General features: G+C 49.2%; 1 protein-coding gene across 4 annotated transcripts in view; it reads right to left on the bottom strand.

The window, feature by feature from the left end:
• DNAH17 (dynein axonemal heavy chain 17) overlaps window positions 1–25,545 on the bottom strand; it is a 12,633,448-nt gene that overhangs the window by 5,648,316 nt on the left and 6,959,587 nt on the right. For all 4 annotated transcript variants that reach the window (XM_078653923.1, XM_078653924.1, XM_078653922.1 and 1 more), the window contains one exon: window positions 17,123–17,296. In XM_078653923.1, coding sequence (XP_078510049.1) covers window positions 17,123–17,296 — 174 coding nt within the window. The remainder of the gene's footprint in view (window positions 1–17,122; window positions 17,297–25,545) is intronic.

Here is a 25,545-nt window from a genome sequence, read left to right on the forward strand (position 1 = left end):
ATCAGAACACTCCTACCCAGTCAAAAGATCAGGGCTTGATCCATCACTGTTTTTTAGCCCACTGCACTATCCCAGTTCAGAACCTGGCTATATGCAAATTAGTCTGTCCCTGGTCCAGTGCATCATGGGAACAGGGCAGACCAAACTACCAAGCCAATTCTTCACTGGAAAGGAAACAAGCTTCCGGAGACCGGTTTCTGGCATTACAGCCGTCTTCGGCCCGGCTTGCTTGAATCCTGATGGTGCATTGAGCAAGGGACTCATGTCTGAGCATACCCTTCCACACTCATGGTGGCCAAAATAATTTCAAAAAGGGGGTGGTGATGGACAGAGTATCTGAGTTAATCAGAACACTCCTACCCAGTCAACAGATCAGGGCTTGATCCATCACCGTTTCTAGCTCACTGCACCATCCCAGTTCAGAACCTGGCTATATGCAAATTAGTCTGTCCCTGGCCCAGTGCATCATGGGAATAGGGCAGACCAAACTACCAAGCCAATTCTTCACTGGAAAGGAAACAAGCTTCCGGGGACCGGTTTCTGGCACTACAGCCGTCTTCGGCCCGGCTTGCTTGAATCCTGATGGTGCAATGAGCAAGGGACTCATGTCGGAGCATACCCTTCCACACTCATGGTGGCCAAAATAATTTCAAAAAGGGGGTGGTGATGGACAGAGTATCTGAGTTAATCAGAACACTCCTACCCAGTCAACAGATCAGGGCTTGATCCATCACTGTTTTTTAGCCCACTGCACTATCCCAGTTCAGAACCTGGCTATATGCAAATTAGTCTGTCCCTGGCCCAGTGCATAATGGGAACAGGGCAGACCAAACTACCAAGCCAATTCTTCACTGGAAAGGAAACAAGCTTCCGGGGACCGTTTCTGGCATTACAGCCGTCTTCGGCCCGGCTTGCTTGAATCCTGATGGTGCAATGAGCAAGGGACTCATGTCTGAGCATACCCTTCCACACTCATGGTGGCCAAAATAATTTCAAAAAGGGGGTGGTGATGGACAGAGTATCTGAGTTAATCAGAACACTCCTACCCAGTCAACAGATCAGGGCTTGATCCATCACCATTTTTAGCTCACTGCACCATCCCAGTTCAGAACCTGGCTATATGCAAATTAGTCTGTCCCTGGCCCAGTGCATCATGGGAACAGGGCAGACCAAACTACCAAGCCAATTCTTCACTGGAAAGGAAACAAGCTTCCGGGGACCGGTTTCTGGCATTACAGCCGTCTTCGGCCCGGCTTGCTTGAATCCTGATGGTGCAATGAGCCAGGGACTCATGTCTGAGCATACCCTTGCACAGTCATGGTGGCCAAAATAATTTCAAAAAGGGGGTGGTGATGGACAGAGTATCTGAGTTAATCAGAACACTCCTACCCAGCCAACAGATCAGGGCTTGATCCATCACCGTTTTTTAGCTCACTGCACCATCCCAGTTCAGAACCTGGCTATATGCAAATTAGTCTGTCCCTGGCCCAGTGCATCATGGGAACAGGGCAGACCAAACTACCAAGCCAATTCTTCACTGGAAAGAAAACAAGCTTCCGGGGACCGGTTTCTGGCATTACAGCCGTCTTCGGCCCGGCTTGCTTGAATCCTGATGGTGCAATGAGCAAGGGACTCATGTCTGAGCATACCGCTCCACACTCATGGTGGCCAAAATAATTTCAAAAAGGGGGTGGTGATGGACAGAGTATCTGAGTTAATCAGAACACTCCTACCCAGTCAACAGATCAGGGCTTGATCCATCACCGTTTTTTAGCTCACTGCACCATCCCAGTTCAGAACCTGGCTATGTGCAAATTAGTCTGTCCCTGGCCCAGTGCATCATGGGAACAGGGCAGACCAAACTACCAAGCCAATTCTTCACTGGAAAGGAAACAAGCTTCCGGGGACGGGTTTCTGGCATTACAGCCGTCTTCGGCCCGGCTTGCTTGAATCCTGATGGTGCAATGAGCAAGGGACTCATGTCTGAGCATACCCTTCCACACTCATGGTGGCCAAAATAATTTCAAAAAGGGGGTGGTGATGGACAGAGTATCTGAGTTCATCAGAACACTCCTACCCAGTCAACAGATCAGGGCTTGATCCATCACCGTTTTTTAGCTCACTGCACCATCCCAGTTCAGAATCTGGCTATATGCAAATTAGTCTGTCCCTGGCCCAGTACATCATGGGAACAGGGCAGACCAAACTACCAAGCCAATTCTTCACTGGAAAGGAAACAAGCTTCCGGGTACCGGTTTCTGGCATTACAGCCGTCTTCGGCCCGGCTTGCTTGAATCCTGATGGTGCAATGAGCAAGGGACTCATGTCTGAGCATACCCTTCCACACTCATGGTGGCCAAAATAATTTCAAAAAGGGGATGGTGATGGACAGAGTATCTGAGTTAATCAGAACACTCGTACCGAGTCAACAGATCAGGGCTTGATCCATCACCGTTTCTAGCTCACTGCACCATCCCAGTTCAGAACCTGGCTATATGCAAATTAGTCTGTCCCTGGCCCAATGCATCATTGTGAGAAGTTGGCCTGATATATAATGTTCACTATTCTAGTGAGCACTTTGTATCAGTCCAAATAACCCTTATTGATGATTGGTTGTAAGTCAACCTTATAGACCAGATATCCTAGTAGCATGGATACGAGCAGTCTAAGGCTAAGACTCTAGAGGGCGTGTTAAGCCAGCTGTTTTAGCATCACATTACCCCTTGAACACCCAGTGAAAGGACACCACACAAGTTGTTATGAAAATAAATGTATATTTATTTCTAACAAGTCTACCCTGAACTCTTTATGAGTCAGGGAGCTAAGCACAATACAAAACTCTTATAAAAATACTTAAGTTAGCACAGTATATACAAATGCCCGTGGGGCACGGGAAACCATATACTCAAAAAGTGGAATGCGAAACTACTAGCAGGTAAGTACAGCACTAATAGGCTTTGGAATCGCTAGGACTTGACTATAGAATCGTTAGATTACTTCTAAGAGGCCCAGGGGACTCGGGTGCAGAGTGTGCACTCTCACGCGGGATGCGGGACAAAGTCTATGATAGCTAGTAAAGGTAAAGTTAGTGTTCACGGGCGAACCCGACCTGGTAGGAAGAAAACGACAGTGGATCCTGACCCTTGGATAGTGAGGCTATGCTGGGGCATCGAAATGCCGAAGTTACCTAGCCCAGGGGCTGCAGCTGCATATGTCTCAAAAGACGTCGGGAATCCTCGTAGACGAACCAGGAGCCTGGAAGAAAGATGCTGGCAGGCGACCAGTGAAGAGAGTTCGAAGTGATCCAAGCCTGGATCTTGAAGATGGATGACACCTGAAAGCAGAGGGGACCACGTTTGTGACTACTAGCCAGTAGTCAGGGGCACCAGGAGGGCACCGGAGGGTAGTCACCTCGACTAGGTGAGTGGGCGACGCTGTGCTCTGCAGATCTCACGGACCAGGAGGCGTTGTCGGCGACCAGGATGGAGGGGCGAGCTGTCCCACGATGGATGAAGCTGTCGGCGTCGAAGGACCCAGGATTGGGCAACAAAGCCTTGACTAATTCAAGCCCACGCGGTGGACTCAAAATGGCATCTTGAGTGGACCAGGAGGGTCCGGGGTGCTCCTCTTCTGGAAGGGAGCAAGAACCAGTCTGGAGCAACCAGACCAGCAGCAGTGATGTCGTCGGGCGTCGTTCAAAAGGCCACAAGCCAGCGGGCTAGTAGCCAAACAACGCGGTGAGCAGCAAAAAGCAGAAGGGCCCCACGCCGATCGTGGAGATGCTGGGGGGCTGATCTTCGGTGCTGGAGCTGCTCAGGGTCGGGGCTTCTCGGACCCCAAAGCACTCGCCAGTAGATTACCCGGCGGGCTTGCTGTGAAGAAGTCGTGCAGTCTTGGCAATAGTCGGTCCCTTGAGGTCTCGTCGCACTCACGGTTCTCAGCTTGGCTGTAGAGGTGAGTAGAGGTCGGAGGTGCCAGGGAAGCCGGGTCTTGTCGAGCTGGACAGTCGGATTCCGGGGGAAGGACTTGCAGCAGACCGCAGTGTTCTTAAGGTGGTGCCTGCGGATGCAGGGTGACTACTCCTTAGTCACAAGGGAGAATCTTGAAGAAGAAATCTTGATGTCCTTTCGTAGAAAGTCGTGTCTTGATTCCAAAGATGATCTAATTTGGAAGGGGGCCAGTTCCTACCTTTATCTGGGAAAAGGGGGCTGGCACGCGACTAAGTCCTGCCCTATGGGTGGGACCAGGAGGGGGGTGGTTACACCCCTCTCCTTTGGCGGGCTTTCCCCAGGCCAGGGGCTGGAGTGCCCCTGGAACTGGTTTCAGCCGGCCTATGCACAGTAAGCACCGGGGTGCCACTTGCAGTCACCTTCCTCTGTAGCCCTGCCTACCTGGAATACACAAAACCCTGTCTGGGACGGTGCTGGCACCGCCCCTGGCAGGAAACCCTTTGTCCTTGCCTCCTGCTCTGGGAGGACTCCCAGCAGCAGGAGGGCAGACTTGTGTCTCGGTGGCAGCATCCATTTTGTGGATGCTAAGGCTCTGTCTGACTTTAACCGGGGTTACAGGTTACATACATGTCGTGTCCCTCTAGAAGGGTGGAATGCTAACCCCGTCGCCAGAATTGGCGAGGGGTTAGTATTCCAATTCGTATGACACCTTACTCGACATGTTTTGATAAAGCGATACCAGAGTTGGCATATAACCGCGAGGATTATAATGCACTTAAGAGTATATGGTATGCGATATCATGGAAACGGCTAAGGGATGGATCCCGAAAGCCGCAGACAGGCTCAGCTCATGCCAGAGCACCATCTCACACGATTCCAAGCACTCTGCCTTCAGGATTGTTAAGGCCTGCCATAGGAGTGACTGATAGAAGATCTGTGTGTCCATTTTAGGGTTAGATATAGGTATACTATATCTAAAGCAAAGGGTGATTACACCACCTTGCCCCAGCTGTCGTGCAGCCAGTTGTGTCAGTTTAGTTAGTCAGCCCAGGGGTGGCACAATACATGCTTCAGCCCCTGGGAGACTTCTGGGTGCACCTCAGCCCTGGGTACAGGGACTTAGAGAGGGCCCAGTGCCAATTCAGCACCTGAGTACAATTTGGATAGAGAGAACAGCTAGGCTGTGGGTCTGATTAGCAGGCCCACAGCCAGGGAAAGTCGTAAACCAGTGCAGCAAAAAAGCAAAAATCTGGGTGATCATAGGATTGCAGACCCTACTCTCCTACATGACCCCCCCCCAAACTTTGGGACAATAAACTAACCTTGACCAGGTGAGTCTTCTTGCTCTAAGTGGAAATACCTGGAGAGCCCATCAGCATTGCTGTGATCAGTACCAGGTCTATGCTCCACTGTAAAATCCATCCCCTGTAGGGAAATGGACCACCTAAGCAGTTTGGGGTTTTCACCCTTCATCTGATTTAGCCACAAGAGGGGCTTATGGTCGGTCTGAATGGTGAAGTGAGTGCCAAACAAGTAGGCCCTCAGCTTCTTCAGGGCCCAAACCACAGCAAAGGCCTCCCTCTCAATAGCTGACCAATTTTTCTCTCTGGGGGTCAGCCTCCTACTAATGAAAGCAATAGGCTGATCATTACCATCAAAATTCAGCTGAGACAGAACAGCTCCCACACCCAACTCAGAAGCATCTGTTTGGACAATGAATGGCTTGGAGTAATCTGGACTCTTTAGGATAGGTGCTGTGCACATGGCCTGCTTTAGGTCATTGAATGCTTTCTGACAGCTTGCTGTCCACTGAACTTTCTTTGGCATCTTTTTGCTTGTCAGGTCATTAAGAGGGGTCACTATGGACCCATAATTTCTGACAAACTTCCTATAGTACCCAGTCAGGCCCAAGAAAGCTTGAACCTGAGTCTGGGTGATTGGAGGAGCCCAGTCCTGGATGGCCTGTATTTTACTCTCCAATGGCTGAACCTGGCCTCCACCCACAAGGTGGCCCAGGTATACAACCTGTGTCTGCCCTATCTGGCACTTAGTGGCCTTGATAGTGAGGCCTGCCTTTTGCAGGGCCTCTAACACTTTCCTCAGGTGGACCAGGTGATCCTCCCAGGTGGAGCTAAAGACAGCAATATCGTCAAGATATGCTGCACAGAAGTCATCCAGCCCAGTGAGGACTTGATTCACCAACCTTTGGAAGGTGGCAGGTGCATTTTTCAAACCAAAGGGCATTACCACAAATTGATAATGCCCACCAGGGGTAGAAAATGCTGTCTTGGGTTTGGCCTCCTCAGCTAACCTGATTTGCCAATACCCAGCTGTCAAATCAAATGTACTTAAGAATTTGGCAGAAGCCAATTTATCTATAAGTTCATCTGCTATTGGGTGGGCATCAGTCTTAGTGACTGCATTGAGGCCTCTGTAGTCTACGCAAAACCTCATCTCTTTCTTACCACCCTGGGTGTGAGGCTTTGGCACTAGAAGTACTGGGCTAGCCCAAGGGCTATCTGAGGGCTCAATGACTCCCAGCTCCAACATTTTCTGCACTTCTGTTTTGATGCAGTCTCTAACATGATCAGGCTGTCTGTAGATTTTACTCTTGACAGGCAGACTGTCCCCAGTGTCAACATCATGGGTACACCAATCAGTTTGGCTGGGTGTTAGAGAGAACATATGTCTGAAGGATTGCAGAACTTGCCTGCAATCCTGTTGCTGATGCTCAGTGAGGCTGCCACAAAAGACAACACCATCTACTGACCCATCATCAGGATTCTGAGTGAGCAGGTCTGGGAGAGGGTCACTCTCTTCCTCCTGTCCCTCTTCTGTGGCCATGAGCAAGCTCATGTCCTTCCTGTCAACATATGCCTTGAGCCTGTTTACATGGAGCACTCTGAGAGGGCTCCTGGGAGTTCCAAGGTCCACCAAGTAGGTAACCTCTCCCTTTTGCTCAATGATGGTGTGGGGCCCAGGCCATTTGTCTTTCAGAGCTGCTGGGGCCACTGGCTCCAGCACCCACACCTTCTGTCCTGGCTGGTACACAGTCAGAACAGCCTTTTGGTCATGCCAAGCTTTTTGGAGTTCTTGGCTGGCCTCAAGGTTTTTAGATGCCTTTTCCATATACTCAGCCATCCTGGAGCGGAGACCAAGTACATAGTCCACTATGTTGGTTGCAGGCTTTTTGAGAGGTCTCTCCCATCCTTCCTTCACCAAACACAGGGGTCCTCTTACAGGATGCCCATACAGAAGCTCAAAGGGGCTGTAGCCAACCCCCTTCTGTGGGACCTCTCTGTAAGCAAACAAGAGGCAGGGGATCAGGACATCCCATCTTCTCCTAAGAGGTTTAGGTAGCCCATGAATCATCCCTTTGAGGGTCCTGTTGAATCTCTCAACAAGCCCATTGCATTGTGGGTGGTAGGGTGTAGGGTGTGGTGAACTTGTAGTTCACACCACACTCCTTCCACATTGCAGTCAGATATCCTGACATGAAGTTTGTACCTCTGTCAGAAACAACCTCCTTAGGGAAGCCCACTCTGGAGAACACTCCAACTAGGGCCCTTGCCACTACAGGGGCTGTAGTGGTCCTAAGTGGAATAGCTTCAGGATACCTGGTGGCATGATCCACCACTACCAGTATAAACTTGTGCCCTGATGCTGTCTGGGGTTCCATTGGACCAACAATGTCAATCCCCACCCTTTCAAAGGGGACCCCCACCACAGGTAGTGGTATTAGGGGGGCCTTTGTTGTGCCACCTGACTTACCACTGGCTTGGCAAGTGACACAGGAGCGACAAAACTCCTAGGTATTCTCATTCATGTGGGGCCAGTGAAAGTGTGAGACAAGCCTGTCCCACGTCTTTGTCTGACCTAAATGACCTGCAAGGGGAATCTCATGGGCCAAGGTGAGAAGGAAACCTCTCAGAGACAAGGGGATGACCAGCCTCCTGGTTGCACCAGGCTTGGGGTCTCTTGACTCAGAGTACAGGAGTCCATCTTCCCAGTATACCCTGTGGGCACCTGTGACATTCCCTGCAGCCTCAGCAGCAGCCTGCTGTCTGAGGGGTTCAAGAGAAGGGCAGTCTAACTGTGCCTTCCCCAGGTCTGCTCTGGAGGGTCCCCCTGAGCCCAGAAACTCAACTTGATCAAGTTCAAGCTCTTTAGGCTCAGTTTCCCTCAGTTCTCTCAGATCAGCCTCCTCAGAGACTTGATCCTCAACCTGGGGCAAGGGGGAAGGCAAAGCCTTAACCCTACTGCTCTTCTTCTTGGAAGGTGTCTGGTCCATACTTTCAGGATCCAGCACCTGTTCAGTGGGGCATCTTCTGGCCTGTGACCTAGTCACAGCAAGCACATGTGCTGGCAAGCCTAACATCTCCATGTGAGTCCTCTGCTCCACTTCTGACCATAGTGATGACTCCATATCATTGCCCAACAAACAATCAACTGGGATGTCTGAACTGACTACAACTTTCTTTTGACCCTTCACTCCACCCCAGGAGAAAGCCACAATCGCCATACTATGACTGGTAGTGACGTTGCTGGCATTGGTCACCAGGAAATCTGTACCTGGCATGATCTGTCCAGGGTCCACAAAGTTAGGTGTCACCATGGTGACACTGGCACAAGTGTCCCTATAGGCCTGAGCCATCTTGCCATTAATCAAAGGTGTCTGTCTGTATTTGCCCAAAGTATTGGGACTTATATCAGGGGACATATCCATATCCCCTGTACAGACAAGGACAGCCTGAGTGAGTGTGCCAACTAAGTTGTCAGACCCCTCAGTTCCCAAGGTTAACCCAACTAATGCCTTGGGAGGTACACTACCACTACTGACTGTACTAGGGGGTGCAGTTGCCTTAGGGGCTGTAGTGGCAGGAGTTTGTCCTCCTCTTTTGGTGCACTCACTAAACCAGTGAGACTTACTTTAACAGTACTGGCACCACCTCTTTGACTGGCCTTCTTGAGTCTTCTTCTTCTGGGAAGCCTGAACCCCACCCTCTTTGGTTTGTTGGGGACCTGGTGAAGACTTCTGGTCATTTTGTTCACTCTTAACATTACCCTTCTGGTCTGCTTTCTTCTGACCACCCTGGTTCTGGTTCTGGTTCTGGTTCTGCTTGATCCTTGTCCTGACCCATTTGTCTGCCTTCTTTCCCAATTCTTGGGGAGAGGTCAGATCTGAATCAACAAGGTGCTGGTGCAACAACTGGTTCTGACAATTATTTAAAATCTGTTCTCTCATCATGAGATTGTACAATCCTGTGTAATCAGTAACCTTGCTACCCAGCAACCAGCCCTCCAAAGCCTTAGTGGCACAATCCACAAAGTCAGACCAGTCCTGAGACTGAGTTTTCTGGGTGTCTCTGAACAGCAACCTGTACTGCTCAGTGGTTAAACCAAACCCATCAACCAGTGCATTTTTCAGGACCTGGTAATCATTAGCATCCTCCACTCTTGTAGTGAGGAGCTTATCTCTACCTTTACCATCAAAGGAGAGCCACAGTATAGCTGCCCACTGACTTCGGGGAATGCACTGCACAGTGCAGGCCCTCTCCAAAGCAGCCATCCATTTCTGGATGTCATCCCCTTGCTTAAAGGGGGGCACTATCTTAGTCAGGTGTTTAGTATCTAAACCCTTCTCTCTATCTCTTGGGAGATTGCTGCCACCAGTGGGAGCTAACCCACTCATCTGCTGCTCTCTAGCAAATGCAAGCTTTTCTTTGGCCAGGGCAAGTTCTTCCCTTTCAATCCTCAGAGTAGCCTGTCTCATCCTAGCTTCATGCTCCAGTCTCTGAGGGGAAGTCAATCTCCTCTGGGGAGAGTTCCTTCTCCTCTGAGAAGAGGCATTAGAGTGCAGAGATCTATTGGAGTCCCTAGAAAGAGATCTATCTCTCCTAACTCCAAGGTTAGGCCTACTTAGGGTCAGTACTGGGGGTCCCCCAGATCCTAGCCCAAGCAAGTCTATGTTGGCCCTAGTTAGCCTTCTGACTACCTCAAGACCTTTGTCTACCTCATCCCCAGAGAGCTCCTCAGGGTCCTCCTCCTCAACTGCATTTACAGTGTTGTGGAGGTCTGAATCACCAAGGTGCCCCTCTAAGGCTGGCATATTCCCCTCTCCCTGAGATGCTTTACTAGCATCATAGGTCTCTAAGAGATCCAACAGGAAGAGAGTGGTGGGGTTAGCCCCCTGTTTCAATTTCCTGGAGGTACACAAGTGTCTCAACTCCTGGAAATTGAGAGCTGCATATCTTGAGCTGACCTGTGGAGGGTCAATCACCACAAGAGGGGTCCCTGAGGACTCTCCCTGGGTAGACATGCTTTTCTAGTGAGGTGTAAGTGGTGCACTTACCTACACTATATGTTTACCTACTGATCCCTTGCTAGAGTTGTAGTTTAGGGTGTGCTAGGCCCTAGGAGCTACAACAGCTGGTTCAGTAGAACTCAGAGTATTCTAAGCTAAGTTATATGTACCTTTAGTACTTATGTGATCTTTCACAAGATATTCTTAGGATATGTGTGGTAAAACAACAGCAAGCTCAAATCCCAACCGCTGCTCACCAATGTGAGAAGTTGGCCTGATATATAATGTTCACTATTCTAGTGAGCACTTTGTATCAGTCCAAACAACCCTTATTGATGATTGGTTGTAAGTCAACCTTATAGACCAGCTATCCTAGTAGCATGGATACGAGCAGTCTAAGGCTAAGACTCTAGAGGGCGTGTTAAGCCAGCTGTTTTAGCATCACATTACCCCTTGAACACCCAGTGAAAGGACACCACACAAGTTGTTATGAAAATAAATGTATATTTATTTCTAACAAGTCTACCCTGAACTCTTTATGAGTCAGGGAGCTAAGCACAATACAAAACTCTTATAAAAATACTTAAGTTAGCACAGTATATACAAATGCCCGAGGGGCACGGGAAACCATATACTCAAAAAGTGGAATGCGAAACTACTAGCAGGTAAGTACAGTACTAATAGGCTTTGGAATCGCTAGGACTTGACTATAGAATCGTTAGATTACTTCTAAGAGGCCCAGGGGACTCGGGTGCAGAGTGTGCACTCTCACGCGGGATGCGGGACAAAGTCTATGATAGCTAGTAAAGGTAAAGTTAGTGTTCACGGGCGAACCCGACCTGGTAGGAAGAAAACGACAGTGGATCCTGACCCTTGGATAGTGAGGCTATGCTGGGGCACCAAAATGCCGAAGTTACCTAGCCCAGGGGCTGCAGCTGCATATGTCTCAAAAGACGTCGGGAATCCTCGTAGACGAACCAGGAGCCTGGAAGAAAGATGCTGGCAGGCGACCAGTGAAGAGAGTTCGAAGTGATCCAAGCCTGGATCTTGAAGATGGATGACACCTGAAAGCAGAGGGGACCAAGTTCGTGACTACTAGCCAGTAGTCAGGGGCACCAGGAGGGCACCGGAGGGTAGTCACCTCGACTAGGTGAGTGGGCGACGCTGTGCTCTGCAGATCTCACGGACCAGGAGGCGTTGTCGGCGACCAGGATGGAGGGGCAAGCTGTCCCACGATGGATGAAGCTGTCGGCGTTGAAGGACCCAGGATTGGGCAACAAAGCCTTGGCTAATTCAAGCCCACGCGGTGGACTCAAAATGGCGTCTTGAGTGGACCAGGAGGGTCCGGGGTGCTCCTCTTCTGGAAGGGAGCAAGAACCAGTCTGGAGCAACCAGACCAGCAGCAGTGATGTCGTCGGGCGTCGTTCAGAAGGCCACAAGCCAGCGGGCTAGTAGCCAAACAACGCGGTGAGCAGCAAAAAGCAGAAGGGCCCCACGCCGATCGTGGAGATGCTGGGGGGCTGATCTTCGGTGCTGGAGCTGCTCAGGGTCGGGGCTTCTCGGACCCCAAAGCACTCGCCAGTAGATTACCCGGCGGGCTTGCTGTGAAGAAGTCGTGCAGTCTTGGCAATAGTCGGTCCCTTGAGGTCTCGTCGCACTCACGGTTCTCAGCTTGGCTGTAGAAGTGAGTAGAGGTCGGAGGTGCCAGGGAAGCCGGGTCTTGTCGAGCTGGACAGTCGGATTCCAGGGGAAGGACTTGCAGCAGACCGCAGTGTTCTTAAGGTGGTGCCTGCGGATGCAGGGTGACTACTCCTTAGTCACAAGGGAGAATCTTGAAGAAGAAATCTTGATGTCCTTTCGTAGAAAGTCGTGTCTTGATTCCAAAGATGATCTAATTTGGAAGGGGGCCAGTTCCTACCTTTATCTGGGAAAAGGGGGCTGGCACGCGACTAAGTCCTGCCCTATGGGTGGGACCAGGAGGGGGGTGGTTACACCCCTCTCCTTTGGCGGGCTTTCCCCAGGCCAGGGGCTGGAGTGCCCCTGGAACTGGTTTCAGCCGGCCTATGCACAGTGAGCACCGGGGTGCCACTTGCAGTCACCTTCCTCTGTAGCCCTGCCTACCTGGAATACACAAAACCCTGTCTGGGACGGTGCTGGCACCGCCTCTGGTAGGAAACCCTTTGTCCTTGCCTCCTGCTCTGGGAGGACTCCCAGCAGCAGGAGGGCAGACTTGTGTCTCGGTGGCAGCATCCATTTTGTGGATGCTAAGGCTCTGTCTGACTTTAACCGGGGTTACAGGTTACATACATGTCGTGTCCCTCTAGAAGGGTGGAATGCTAACCCCGTCGCCAGAATTGGCGAGGGGTTAGTATTCCAATTCGTATGACACCTTACTCGACATGTTTTGATAAAGCGATACCAGAGTTGGCATATAACCGCGAGGATTATAATGCACTTAAGAGTATATGGTATGCGATATCATGGAAACGGCTAAGGGATGGATCCCGAAAGCCGCAGACAGGCTCAGCTCATGCCAGAGCACCATCTCACACGATTCCAAGCACTCTGCCTTCAGGATTGTTAAGGCCTGCCATAGGAGTGACTGATAGGAGATCTGTGTGTCCATTTTAGGGTTAGATATAGGTATACTATATCTAAAGCAAAGGGTGATTACACCACCTTGCCCCAGCTGTCGTGCAGCCAGTTGTGTCAGTTTAGTTAGTCAGCCCAGGGGTGGCACAATACATGCTTCAGCCCCTGGGAGACTTCTGGGTGCACCTCAGCCCTGGGTACAGGGACTTAGAGAGGGCCCAGTGCCAATTCAGTACCTGAGTACAATTTGGATAGAGAGAACAGCTAGGCTGTGGGTCTGATTAGCAGGCCCACAGCCAGGGAAAGTCGTAAACCAGTGCAGCAAAAAAGCAAAAATCTGGGTGATCATAGGATTGCAGACCCTACTCTCCTACAATCATGGGAACAGGGCAGACCAAACTACCAAGCCAATTCTTCACTGGAAAGGAAACAAGCTTCCGGGGACCGGTTTCTGGCATTACAGCCGTCTTCGGCCCGGCTTGCTTGAATCCTGATGGTGCAATGAGCAAGGGACTCATGTCGGAGCATACCCTTCCACACTCATGGTGGCCAAAATAATTTCAAAAAGGGGGTGGTGATGGACAGAGTATCTGAGTTAATCAGAACACTCCTACCCAGTCAACAGATCAGGGCTTGATCCATCACCGTTTTTTAGCTCACTGCACCATCCCAGTTCAGAACCTGGCTATATGAAAATTAGTCTGTCCCTGGCCCAGTGCATCATGGGAACAGGGCAGACCAAACTACCAAGCCAATTCTTCACTGGAAAGGAAACAAGCTTCCGGGGACCGGTTTCTGGTATTACAGCCGTCTTCGGCCCGGCTTGCTTGAATCCTGATGGTGCAATGAGCAAGGGACTCATGTCTGAGCATACCCTTGCACACTCATGGTGGCCAAAATAATTTCAAAAAGGGGGTGGTGATGGACAGAGTATCTGAGTTAATCAGAACACTCCTACCCAGCCAACAGATCAGGGCTTGATCCATCACCGTTTTTTAGCTCACTGCACCATCCCAGTTCAGAACCTGGCTATATGCAAATTAGTCTGTCCCTGGCCCAGTGCATCATGGGAACAGGGCAGACCAAACTACCAAGCCAATTCTTCACTGGAAAGGAAGCAAGCTTCCGGGGACCGGTTTCTGGCATTACAGCCGTCTTCGGCCCGGCTTGCTTGAATCCTGATGGTGCAATGAGCAAGGGACTCATGTCTGAGCATACCCCTCCACACTCATGGTGGCCAAAATAATTTCAAAAAGGGGGTGGTGATGGACAGAGTATCTGAGTTAATCAGAACACTCCTACCCAGTCAACAGATCAGGGCTTGATCCATCACCGTTTTTTAGCTCACTGCACCATCCCAGTTCAGAACCTGGCTATATGCAAATTAGTCTGTCCCTGGCCCAGTGCTTCATGGGAACAGGGCAGACCAAACTACCAAGCCAATTCTTCACTGGAAAGGAAACAAGCTTCCGGGGACGGGTTTCTGGCATTACAGCTGTCTTCGGCCCGGCTTGCTTGAATCCTGATGGTGCAATGAGCAAGGGACTCATGTCTGAGCATACCCTTCCACACTCATGGTGGCCAAAATAATTTCAAAAAGGGGGTGGTGATGGACAGAGTATCTGAGTTAATCAGAACACTCCTACCCAGTCAACAGATCAGGGCTTGATCCATCACCGTTTTTTAGCTCACTGCACCATCCCAGTTCAGAACCTGGCTATATGCAAATTAGTCTGTCCCTGGCCCAGTGCATCATGGGAACAGGGCAGACCAAACTACCAAGCCAATTCTTCACTGGAAAGGAAACAAGCTTCCGGGGACCGGTTTCTGGCATTACAGCCGTCTTCGGCCCGGCTTGCTTGAATCCTGATGGTGCAATGAGCAAGGGACTCATGTCCGAGCATACCCTTCCACACTCATGGTGGCCAAGATAATTTCAAAAAGGGGGTGGTGATGGACAGAGTATCTGAGTTAATCAGAACACTCCTACCCAGTCAACAGATCAGGGCTTGATCTATCACCGTTTTTTAGCTCACTGCACCATCCCAGTTCAGAACCTGGCTATATGCAAATTAGTCTGTCCCTGGCCCAGTGCATCATGGGAACAGGGCAGACCAAACTACCAAGCCAATTCTTCACTGGAAAGGAAACAAGATTCCGGGGACCGGTTTCTGGCATTACAGCCGTCTTCGGCCCGGCTTGCTTGAATCCTTATGGTGCAATGAGCAAGGGACTCATGTCTGAGCATACCCTTCCACACTCATGGTGGCCAAAATAATTTCAAAAAGGGGGTAGTGATGGACAGAGTATCTGAGTTAACCAGAACACTCCTACCCAGTCAACAGATCAGGGCTTGATCCATCACCGTTTTTTAGCTCACTGCACCATCCCAGTTCAGAACCTGGCTATATGCAAATTAGTCTGTCCCTGGCCCAGTGCATCATGGGAACAGGACAGACCAAACTACCAAGCCAATTCTTCACTGGAAAGGAAACAAGCTTCCGGGGACCGGTTTCTGGCATTACAGCCGTCTTCGGCCCGGCTTGCTTGAATCCTGATGGTGCAATGAGCAAGGGACTCATGTCTGAGCATACCCTTCCTCACTCATGGTGGCCAAAATAATTTCAAAAAGGGGGTGGTGATGGGCAGAGTATCTGAGTTAATCAGAACACTCCTACCCAGTCAACAGATCAGGGCTTGATCCATCACCGTTTTTTAGCTCACTGCACCATCCCAGTTCAGAACCTGGCTGTATGCAAATTAGTCTGTCCCTGGCCCAGTGCATCATGGGAACAGGGCAGACCAAACTACCAAGCCAATTCTTCACTGGAAAGGAAACAAGCTTTCGGGGACCGGTTTCTGGCACTACAGCCGTCTTCGGCCCGGCTTGCTTGAATCCTGATGGTGCAATGAGCAAGGGACTCATGTCTGAGCATACCCTTCCACACTCATGGTGGCCAAAATAATTTCAAAAAGGGGGTGGTGATGGACAGAGTATCTGAGTTAATCAGAACACTCCTACCCAGTCAACAGATCAGGGCTTGATCCATCACCGTTTTTTAGCTCACTGCACCATCCCAGTTCAGAACCTGGCTATATGCAAATTAGTCTGTCCCTGGCCCAGTGCATCATGGGACAGGCAAGGCGAAGTTGACGCCGTGCTGCAAGAAGCTTTAGGGACCGCTCCCTCAAAGCCTTCAAAAGACACACAATTGATGGACAAGATGCAGAAAAAATCTAAATATTCACCCCCAGTCAAGAGATCTGAGTTAAATCCATTATTCTATTGCTCACCATGCCACCCCAGTTTAGACCTGGCCATATGCAAATTAGTCTCAACCCTGTGCCTCATGGGAATAGTCCAGCCCGTACTGCCAAGCCAGGTCCTCCCTGGGCCGGAAACAAGCATCCTAGGACCGGTTTCGGGGTTTCACCCCTCATCAGCCAGGATAGCTTAAATCTGTTGGCACAGTGAGCCCGGGACCCACGTCTGGGCATACTCGGCGCACTTAGGGCGAGGAAGCAAAAGACACATAATTGATGGACTGAATGCAGAATCTAAACATACACCCCCAGTCAAGAGATCCAGGTTAAATCCATCATTCTTTTTCTCACCATGCCGCCCCAGTTTAGACTTGGCCATATGCAAATCAGTCTTGACCCTGTGCCTCATGGGAACAGTCCAGCCCGAACTCGCAGCCAGGTCGTCCCTTCGGCACCGTGGCCCGGGGATCCATGACCTACGTGGTGCGGTGACAGGCGCCACATGGTTTGAATTCCAAAATCTTCTTGCTTGACATTGACAAGCTACACACCAAGGAAATTGGCAACAAGTCAAAAAAAGTCTGTGTAAAAATCACTGGGGGAAGCTCTTTTCAACAGATCGGCCCTGATGGCACAGAAAGAAAAGAACTGACGTCAGCGCACTGGGGTGGCAGTTATATTGATGACACAGGCATCACGATGACGAATACGGCGCCTACAACGTCACGCAGAGTTGACTGTCACCACCTATCAGCGTACAGGGCTACTGCTGAGAAAAATCTTCCGGATCCAGCCTGACTCCTGGAAGTTCAAAAGTAAGGAGTCTTCTGCTACATGTCTCTATCAGATGTATGTTTTTAAAGCGTTCTGGGTTCCCACACGTGGGAGGTACTATTCAGTGGTTATGACCATTGATAAGGATCCCCTAAAAGAGAAATATAGGTTACCTTTAAATGCTGCTATTTATATAGGGGTGAATTTATGTACAAATTGATACCAATTGATTGATTACCTGCAGTGGGATCTCAATATCCAGCTCAAACTGTGGAATCTTTTCAGTCCAAGGCATAAACTTCTTATTTTCCGTGTCTATGTAATAATCAAATACCGTTCCTTGAGAAGGGAACTTTATGGCTTTAAATTCATTGATCCACCATCTGCTGAACTCAAGACGGTAGTCTATAAGCTATAAAAAAAGGGAAGAACACTTGTCATAAAGAAACATTACACTGTTTCCTTCTTAACAAATAAGATCATTTCTTCAGATTACTTTGCCCACCTATCAATGATAGGGAAGTGTCAACAATTTAATAATACAGAAAAGTATCAGCATTCTTAAAATAACGTTATGTTATACAAGGAAGAAGTGGAGCGTGATGTATTAAAGAGGGGAAACAGCCTTTACAACGAAACTTTTACAACAAACTACCATTACAACGCAACTTTTACAACGCAAACTATTACAACGCATTGCTCTGGGGGGGTGCTCTAGGATAGGGAATAGGTTAATTTACTATCCAATAACCTTCCCTACTATCCACGGGGACTGGAGTTGGAATAGTAAATTAAACTATTCACTATCCAGCGCCTAAAAACATTATGCGTTGTAATGGTATGCGTGGTAAAAAACGCGTTGTAAAGGTAGGCGTTGTAAAAGTATGCGTTGTAACGTCATACATCCATTAAAGAGGAACACTGCAGTACATTTTTTGCATTGCTTTGCGACCAGCCTCTACTTTGCTGTGCAAAGAATGTACAAAGCTGTCATACAACACAGGGAGGTCACCAAAATTGAAAAATCTCAAACATCATGACTATTTAAGCGCTAAAGCTTCCAACTCCTTAACACCTGTTGCTTTTTTTATTTTATTTAAGGTCAGGTACACAAATTGCACAACTTGTGATGTATAAATTGGAAAATGTAACTAAGTGCAATTTATGTATCATAAAATAATATGCATTAAACCATATCTTTACCTAACAGCGATTTACTACTGTTAGCAATTGCTGAATACATGTTTCATTGTTGTGATTTGATTTAGCTTGCAAATTGCGAATATTAAGCCACAAGTAGATATTGTTGCGGTGACTGCATAATCTTATAGATAGAGCAAGTAAGGCAGAAGCACTGTAGGCGATCCTTGGAATGGAGCTACGGAAGAGGTGTGAATAAACAGAAAGTCGAAGTTTGCTGATCTGGAACTGTAGATCCTAGCTGAAAAATGTGTCGCTGGAAGTCCAACTTGATAGTAATGTCTCACACTCTGCCCGGAAGGCTAATGAAATACAGGAGGAGGATTAGAGCGCTCATTAACACTCTTGGGGTTACCAATAGCAGCGTTGACGAAATTTGTAAAGGTTGGTATAACATAAGAGTAAAGAGCAAATTGCCAATTGTGGACTTAATGCCAAAGCAACAGGTGGCACAAAGCACCAATCTATTTTCCACCACTAGCACCAATGGAAGAACTGATAGAGTCAGTTAGTTTTTCAGCCAGAGGTCAAGAAAGGAGTATCTTCCATCGACAAACATTCTACAAAACTGCAAATGGTAGGCCCTGTATTAAGTAATCGGAAATGTCTCTTTTGTATGGTCACCCCCAAAGAGTAAACTGATGCTGTTTTTTTGCCTCGGAGTGCACTGAAGCCTGCTAACAAGACCCCAGTGCCTATGGCCTGACCCTAAACTGTGCATGTTTAATTGGTTTGTACCTAATTAGCATAAGCTAACTTACTTGTAAGTCCCTAGTAAATGGCACACAGAGCTTGTAAGATACAGGGTCAGGGGCGTAACACAGGCCCCCGCAGCCCCCACGGTGCGGGGGAGCCCCGCGTCTAGGGGGCCCCCTCAGCACAATGTAGACTGGCCTGACTATGGGACCAAATGCCGTAATTATTAACTCGCAGCAGTCAGTGTCACGGCACGGTTCACCTGGGAAGAGTCTCCGATATTCCTTCTTCTCATGTATTGCCAACAGCCTTCTGGTCGAGTTTGCGCTATTTAAAAACTGCCCAAAAAAATAAATGTGTTCACTGTGGTGTGGGGCATTAGGGCCTGGGCAGGCTCGTTGCATGCGCGGGGGCAGGAGCAGAGCGTGCAAGGAACCACTCGATACTGGTGCTCTGTGCCGGAAGAGACCCCCACGAGTGGGCGCTCCCACGCCTGGCCTGCGGATGTAGTGCATGAACACCGCGATATCTAGACCGCTAACTATTACATCCCTATCCAACTCAGTCCTTGAAACAATAAATATTCAAATAGTTCAACTGATAAATATACAGTCTTGGTACTTGTGTGGACCTCGAGGTGCGGTGGCTGGGTTTTGCTCAGCCGACAAAATCCCGCAGGCGCTGGCTCGGACGGGAGTTCGGCCTCAAACTATATCCCTGGGGGCAGCTACGCAGCCGCGTGCTGTCAAGGTCTTGGGTTTCTGGACGTGGGCTGGCCAGAGGTTAGGTGTTGGCCTCCGACGTCTCCCTGTCTCCGCTGCTCCCTGGTCTTCCAGTGGGGCTCTCTGGTGCGCGGACAGCTGGGGCACTTGATTGATCATCAGAGGGATCTCCCAGGGTGTTCTGCCGGGACTTCTTTAAACCAGGAGATGTTCCGGGATACCTCTTCCCCTCCTCTCCAGGCGGTTACCATGCTTCCATGGCTTTCGGTGACTGTCCAGGTACCTGGTTCATAGTTTGTTCTGAACTTCCATCCCAGACGGCGGTCTAGCAGGAGGACGGTGGCCCCTGTGCGGAGCATCCTCGGGGTGGCATGGCGGCGGATGCTTACTTATTGGTTCCGGCAGACTCTCCGATCCTGCACGTCTTCAGCTTCCAGTGGGGGTGGTGACCACCCCGGGAAAGTCGGTATCAGGTCTCTTCTCGGACCATGGAGCATGAGTGCCCACGGGCTTCTCTGGGTTGTGCAGTGGGGTGTACTCCGGTATTCTCTCAAGAACTTGTGGTGTCTCTGTTCCGGGTCTGCCTGCTCCACTACTGCGATGTGGAACATCTTGTTGAGGGTACGCATGAAGCGTTCAACATCGCCGTTAGCCAGTGGCCACTGTGGGGTGACTGGTCGGTGATTGATCCCCCGCTGTTTCAGAAACGTGGCAAACTCAGCACCTTGAAACGGTGGCCCATTGTCGCTCTGTACCTCGTGAGGAAAACCAAACATGGCGAAGACTTTCTCCAGAACTGGTCCTACATGGTGGAAAGCTGTGGACACGACTGGTTCTACTATGGGGTACTTTGAGAAAGCATCCTCAATTACTGGTGTGTGCTTCCCTCCGGGAAAACTCCCGAAGTCCACGCTTACCTTCGACCACGGGACAGTGCATGCCTCTTCGGTGATCATGGCGATTGGTCTCTCTGGGGCACTGGTCAGTTGGCACGGCGGACAGCGGCGGACGTACTCTTGACCATGTCCTCCAGCTCAGGGAACGAAACCTTTTCCCTCATCCGTGCCTTCATTTTGGTCACTACCTAATGTCATCCATGGGTTAGCTGGACTGCCCTGTATTTAAGGGCTTGTGGTATCACCAACCTGGACACTCTCAGCCGTATCTTGTCACTTGTCACGCTGAGCTCATGCCATATTCGCCACATCTTCGTTAGGTTTTCACGGTCTTCTGGGTCTCAGGAATTGGCCTGGTGCAGGTAGTTCATCCACGACCCCTCTTGGACAGCTCGTAGGGTCCTGGTGTACACTACATCAGTGGCGGCAGTCTCCTTGATGTCATCCAATGTCATGCTCTGGGGGCATGCCGCTAGGGATATCAGGTGGGCATAGTGTTCAACATCTTCGGTGTCCTCTTGCGCTTCCGGTGGAACTGGGTGTCTAGATAGGAAATCAGCCGGGTTCTTGGCTCCTGGCCGGTACACTACTTCCATTTCGTATGGTTGCAGCTGAACCGCCCAGTGCTCAATGCGTGGAGGCGGGTGAGGCGCCGTCCCCTTGAAGAGGGGAACGAGTGGCTGATGGTCGGTGACCATGGTGAACGGCTGTCCTTTGAGGTACAGATGAAAATTGTTGCAAGCCCATTTGATGGCTAGGGCCTTTCGCTCGATTTGAGCGTACCTCGTTTTGGTAGATGTTAGTGATTTGCTGGCGAAGGCTAGGGCTGCCCAGTGTCCGGGTTCGTGCTCTTGAGCCAGCACTGCCCTGAGTCCTACTGAGCTTGCGACGATTAGTACCTCTGTTCGTTTTGCTTTGGAATGCCTCTTCTTCTCTTTGGCCCCACTGCCAGGTGGCAGGTGGCATCTGCTCTCGTGAGGGCCCACAGCGGTTCAGCTCGGGTGGCCAGGCCGGGGTTGAACCTCCCGCAGTACGTGGCCATGCCTAAAAAGCTCAGTACTTCCATTGGTGTAGTCAGCGCGGGGGCATCCTTGATAGCCTGTGACTTCCTCGGGTCGACTTGGATGCCTTCCTGGTTGAACACATACCCGAAGAATTCAAGGGATGGCTGGAAGAACAGACATTTGGAGGAGTGTGGCTCACTGATTAGAGCGGCAGACCCTGATGCAGAGGTCTGGCCCGGGACCAGGGTTCAATTCCTGACGCGGCAGGCTCCTGAGCCCAAAATGTCCACGGACTCGATAATTCTCGCCTCGGTGCCTATTCTAATCATGGGGTCCCACGCTGCAACTCTGGGCAATAGTTGCTTAATCTCCACTACAGCGGCCCACCCGCTGCGGGATGCCTGGCTTTCACCCTGGGGATACCCAGTAGGGGTTATCTCACAGGGAAAAGCCAGGACGGGTTCCCAAAGCAAGCGCCTTGATGCCTTCGGGTGATACGTGCGCTATATAAGTCGCAATACATTTACATTTGTGTAGTTTGATGAGGTCGCACTTGATGTGCCCCAGCCCCTGGAAGAGCTTGGGGAATTGGCCGAGTAGCTCTTCTACCTGGTGATTCTGGATCCTCCTTGCGAAAGAGATGAGTCCGAGGTCTTCAGCGGTGTGGCTGCTCAATAGGGTATCCGCTTCCCTGTCTATGACATGGATTGTCGCCGTTACTTTGAAATCATCTGCCTTGATGGGTACAGAGATTTTTCCTTTTAGCTGGAGCGGTGTGTCTGCCCCGTACACGTAGATTCTGGTTTTTGATGGCATCACTGGAGGGCGTGGCCGCAGACGGCGATATTATTGGCGGCCCATGATGTTTAACTGTTGCTCCGGTGTCAATGACTGCCTTTACCTCTGTTCCCGCGACGTGCACCATACACTTTGGCTGTGGCCGGCGGCGCTGTTTGAGTATGCATGCACACTGTAAATCTGGATTATATTGCATTGCAAAATGGCGGGCAGGACTGTTAGGTTAAGTGAGGTCAATGGAAGCGTGAGGCGACATTCAGCACCTCGTGAACTGTCAGAACAGTGGAAGTATTCTTTCCTCTTCGTTCCGTGAGGATCAGGCAGGCATCATTCATTATGTGTTTTTTTTCTTTCATTTTCCTGCCAATAGACCTGGGCCCCCAGGAGCTGCTGCCCATGCCTCCGGCCGGAGATTGATTGTGCTCCCTGACCTCAACAAACAGACACTTCAGGGCAGCCCAGGGCAGCAGGATCATGGTGTAGCACAGAGTTGAGACACATCAGCTTGGCTTTCCTCGAAGTGTAGGGGCCTCTTTTTCCCAAAATTTTAAGTTGGTTCTAGTGTAAGGTAGGAGACATTTTTTTTTTAATAATAGAGCAGCGTTTATTTCAGCTGTTGTGGTGCAGGGTTCCGCAAGTTCTGCTGTCAGGCTTCCCTCTCCTGATGGAGTGTTTTCAATTTGGTTTCACTTTTATTTCTTGCAGTGCAGAGGCTCGTGTATTCTGTGTACCTGTGAGTGAGAAGGAGTCAGGGAATCGCCCTTTAACCACGACGCTGTTTTCACAATTACAAAACACCTTCTGCCGAATTCCTTGTTTCCAAGAGTTTTCCGGCAACGATTAAAATCATGCTTAGATAACTCTTGTGAATAATGTTCCTGCTGGAGCAACATCAGCATTCTGTCAGTGGCAGTTTTCACCCATACTGATGTAGCACGGAGGGTTAATATGCCTGCTGCAAAGAACGTCTACATGCAGATCACTAAAGTGCATTTTATATGAGTAGCTCAGTGGGTTACTGCTTTTGTCACAGAGATTATTTAGTTACTTACAGTTCATGAATTACAATCGTGATATAACACAATTATGCATGAACTGCAGTGAAGAGTTTGTATTCAAACTGTGTGGTAAGGTTAGAACATTATACCCTCCACACCCCAAGATTCTCATTATCCTAATTTTGCTAAAAGGTTTAGTTTGGGTAAAAATACATTGTTTTTAGTAAAACCAACCACTGTGGTACGTTTTAAATCCAGACCAACATTCTTAAAATATACTGCCTACTAGTATGAATGACATGTGATTCTACAACTTAATCCTCACTATTTAATGTAACATTTCCTTTAGACTGATTACAAACATATGAATTGTCTCTCTATAATGTGCGTATGATGTAAAGTGCTCTGACACCCTACACTAGTAATGGTGCTTTGTAGAAGTTTCAAGATCCTCTTTTAGTTTCTCTTTCCTCATATGGGTGTAACTTTTGGTATCTGCTTCCATGAATGTCATTGCTTGATTTTACTCAGGAGAAAGTGTAAGTCTTAAGTGTCACACATTGGTTGTTGAATGTCACTCACAAGTACACTGAAACTATGAAAATGTCACACATAAGTAATGTCAAACCTTGGCAGCTATGCATTTCCTCCTCCGCAATATTCCCATAGTGGATGCGGTTGTCTTTAGTCTGATTTTGCAGGGGGTTCTGGCCGAGACAGAGGAGTATTTTAATAATGATAATGACCTGCCGCCCATCCACCGCAAAGGCTGGCTCTGTGCACGAGCAGCAAGCCATTATTAAAACAGGCCATCGGCCTTAGAAACAAAGGCTGGGCTTGCGCGGCCGCAGTGCCCCATGTTCACATTTAGTGCACCGCCTGCACGCCATCACGCATTGCTCTACCGGGTGGGGTAGGGTGGGTCATGTGCGCAGAGTAAACCGCGTGGTCAGCACCAGTCATCTGCGCCTGCTCCTGTGGACAATACCGAAGCAGCCTTCCATTTCCTCACGTAAAATTCTTTCTCTAATCATTAAAATGTTTCCATTACACCAGGGCCACATAGTCAGAAATTCAAATTTAGTGCTAATGCACATATACCTGCCTTGCAAATAAACGTACAAATCGCATACTTTGAAAATTGTGACCGAATAGAATTGCATATTTAAAAAAAAAAGGCACTGACAAAAAACACCAAAACACCAATGTCCAGTTCTTTCTATTTGCGAAGCTTGCATAGTTTCCCATTGCAATCTCACAAAGTTTGTTTCTGCATAGTGTTATAGTTTTTACTGCATAGTAATATATTTTTTTCACTGTCAACCACGCTAGCCAAGATGAAAAATGTATCTGTGAGTTTACCTTCTGCAGAGTTTTTCTATGTGTAATGACATTGCAGAGGAAAAGATACAGGCCACAATCTCCAAAGGTTTTTGCTATGACTTATTTTTGTAGTACTCCTGGCTTATGTTTAAATTCTGTGAGGAAGGCAGGAGTAAGTTAGGAACAGTCTACCTTATGTCTACAATTCATGAGTAAGATAGGAGTACTATATGTGTAAGTCTCACCTTCTCCCAGCAAATCTTTTGTGAATTGGCTCATGGAGCTCAATTCACATATGGCCTGATTCACAAAAGGTTTACTATCGGTAGGTATGATGTATTCTTGCAGTACTCCTGGCTTACTTCCAAATTTCATTAATAAACCAGGGAAACTCCTGGCTTACTTCTGGAATTCAGCCCCAAGAATACACCCCATTCTCTGGCGCCCTCCTAAGCCATCAGAACCCATTGTCTCTAATACCCCCTGAAGCCCTACCCACCCTACAAAGGCTGGCCTGGTCCTGCACCCATTTATCATCTCTTAATAGCTGATGGTAAATCGAAGCAGATTTGTCCACTGAAAGGGAGGCTCCAGATGTCGTTCTGGACCAGGTAATTCCCAGTTCACATGTTAATTCACATTCTATAGACCAGTACTCAGAACAACAGGATTCAGGTCTGTATATACCATCTGGAATCACTCTTTCTGGCTAGATAGCATCCTGACATCTCAATCCAGACCAGCTTAATGTATCCTTTCATTTAAACCTGTTAATTTTCTCTGCACCAGTTTTGGTGACACCTTGAATTGGCTTACCCTGAGTGCCTACCCTACGATTCATGACTGCTGCATGTTCTGCCTTTATAACCAAGTTAAGAAATATCACTTTAGCTTTTAAAAGAGATTGCAAAATATTTTAATCTTGGGGGCGTGGCTACGAGCGCGGCAATGGCGGTCGCAGCTTCCTAGAGCTCCCGCTTGCCCGAGCCTTATCCGTCCATTTATCCTGTCCCCGAGCCTCTGC

This window comes from Lissotriton helveticus, chromosome 7 (assembly GCF_964261635.1).
Source record: "Lissotriton helveticus chromosome 7, aLisHel1.1, whole genome shotgun sequence".
Classification (NCBI taxonomy): Eukaryota; Metazoa; Chordata; class Amphibia; order Caudata; family Salamandridae; genus Lissotriton; species Lissotriton helveticus.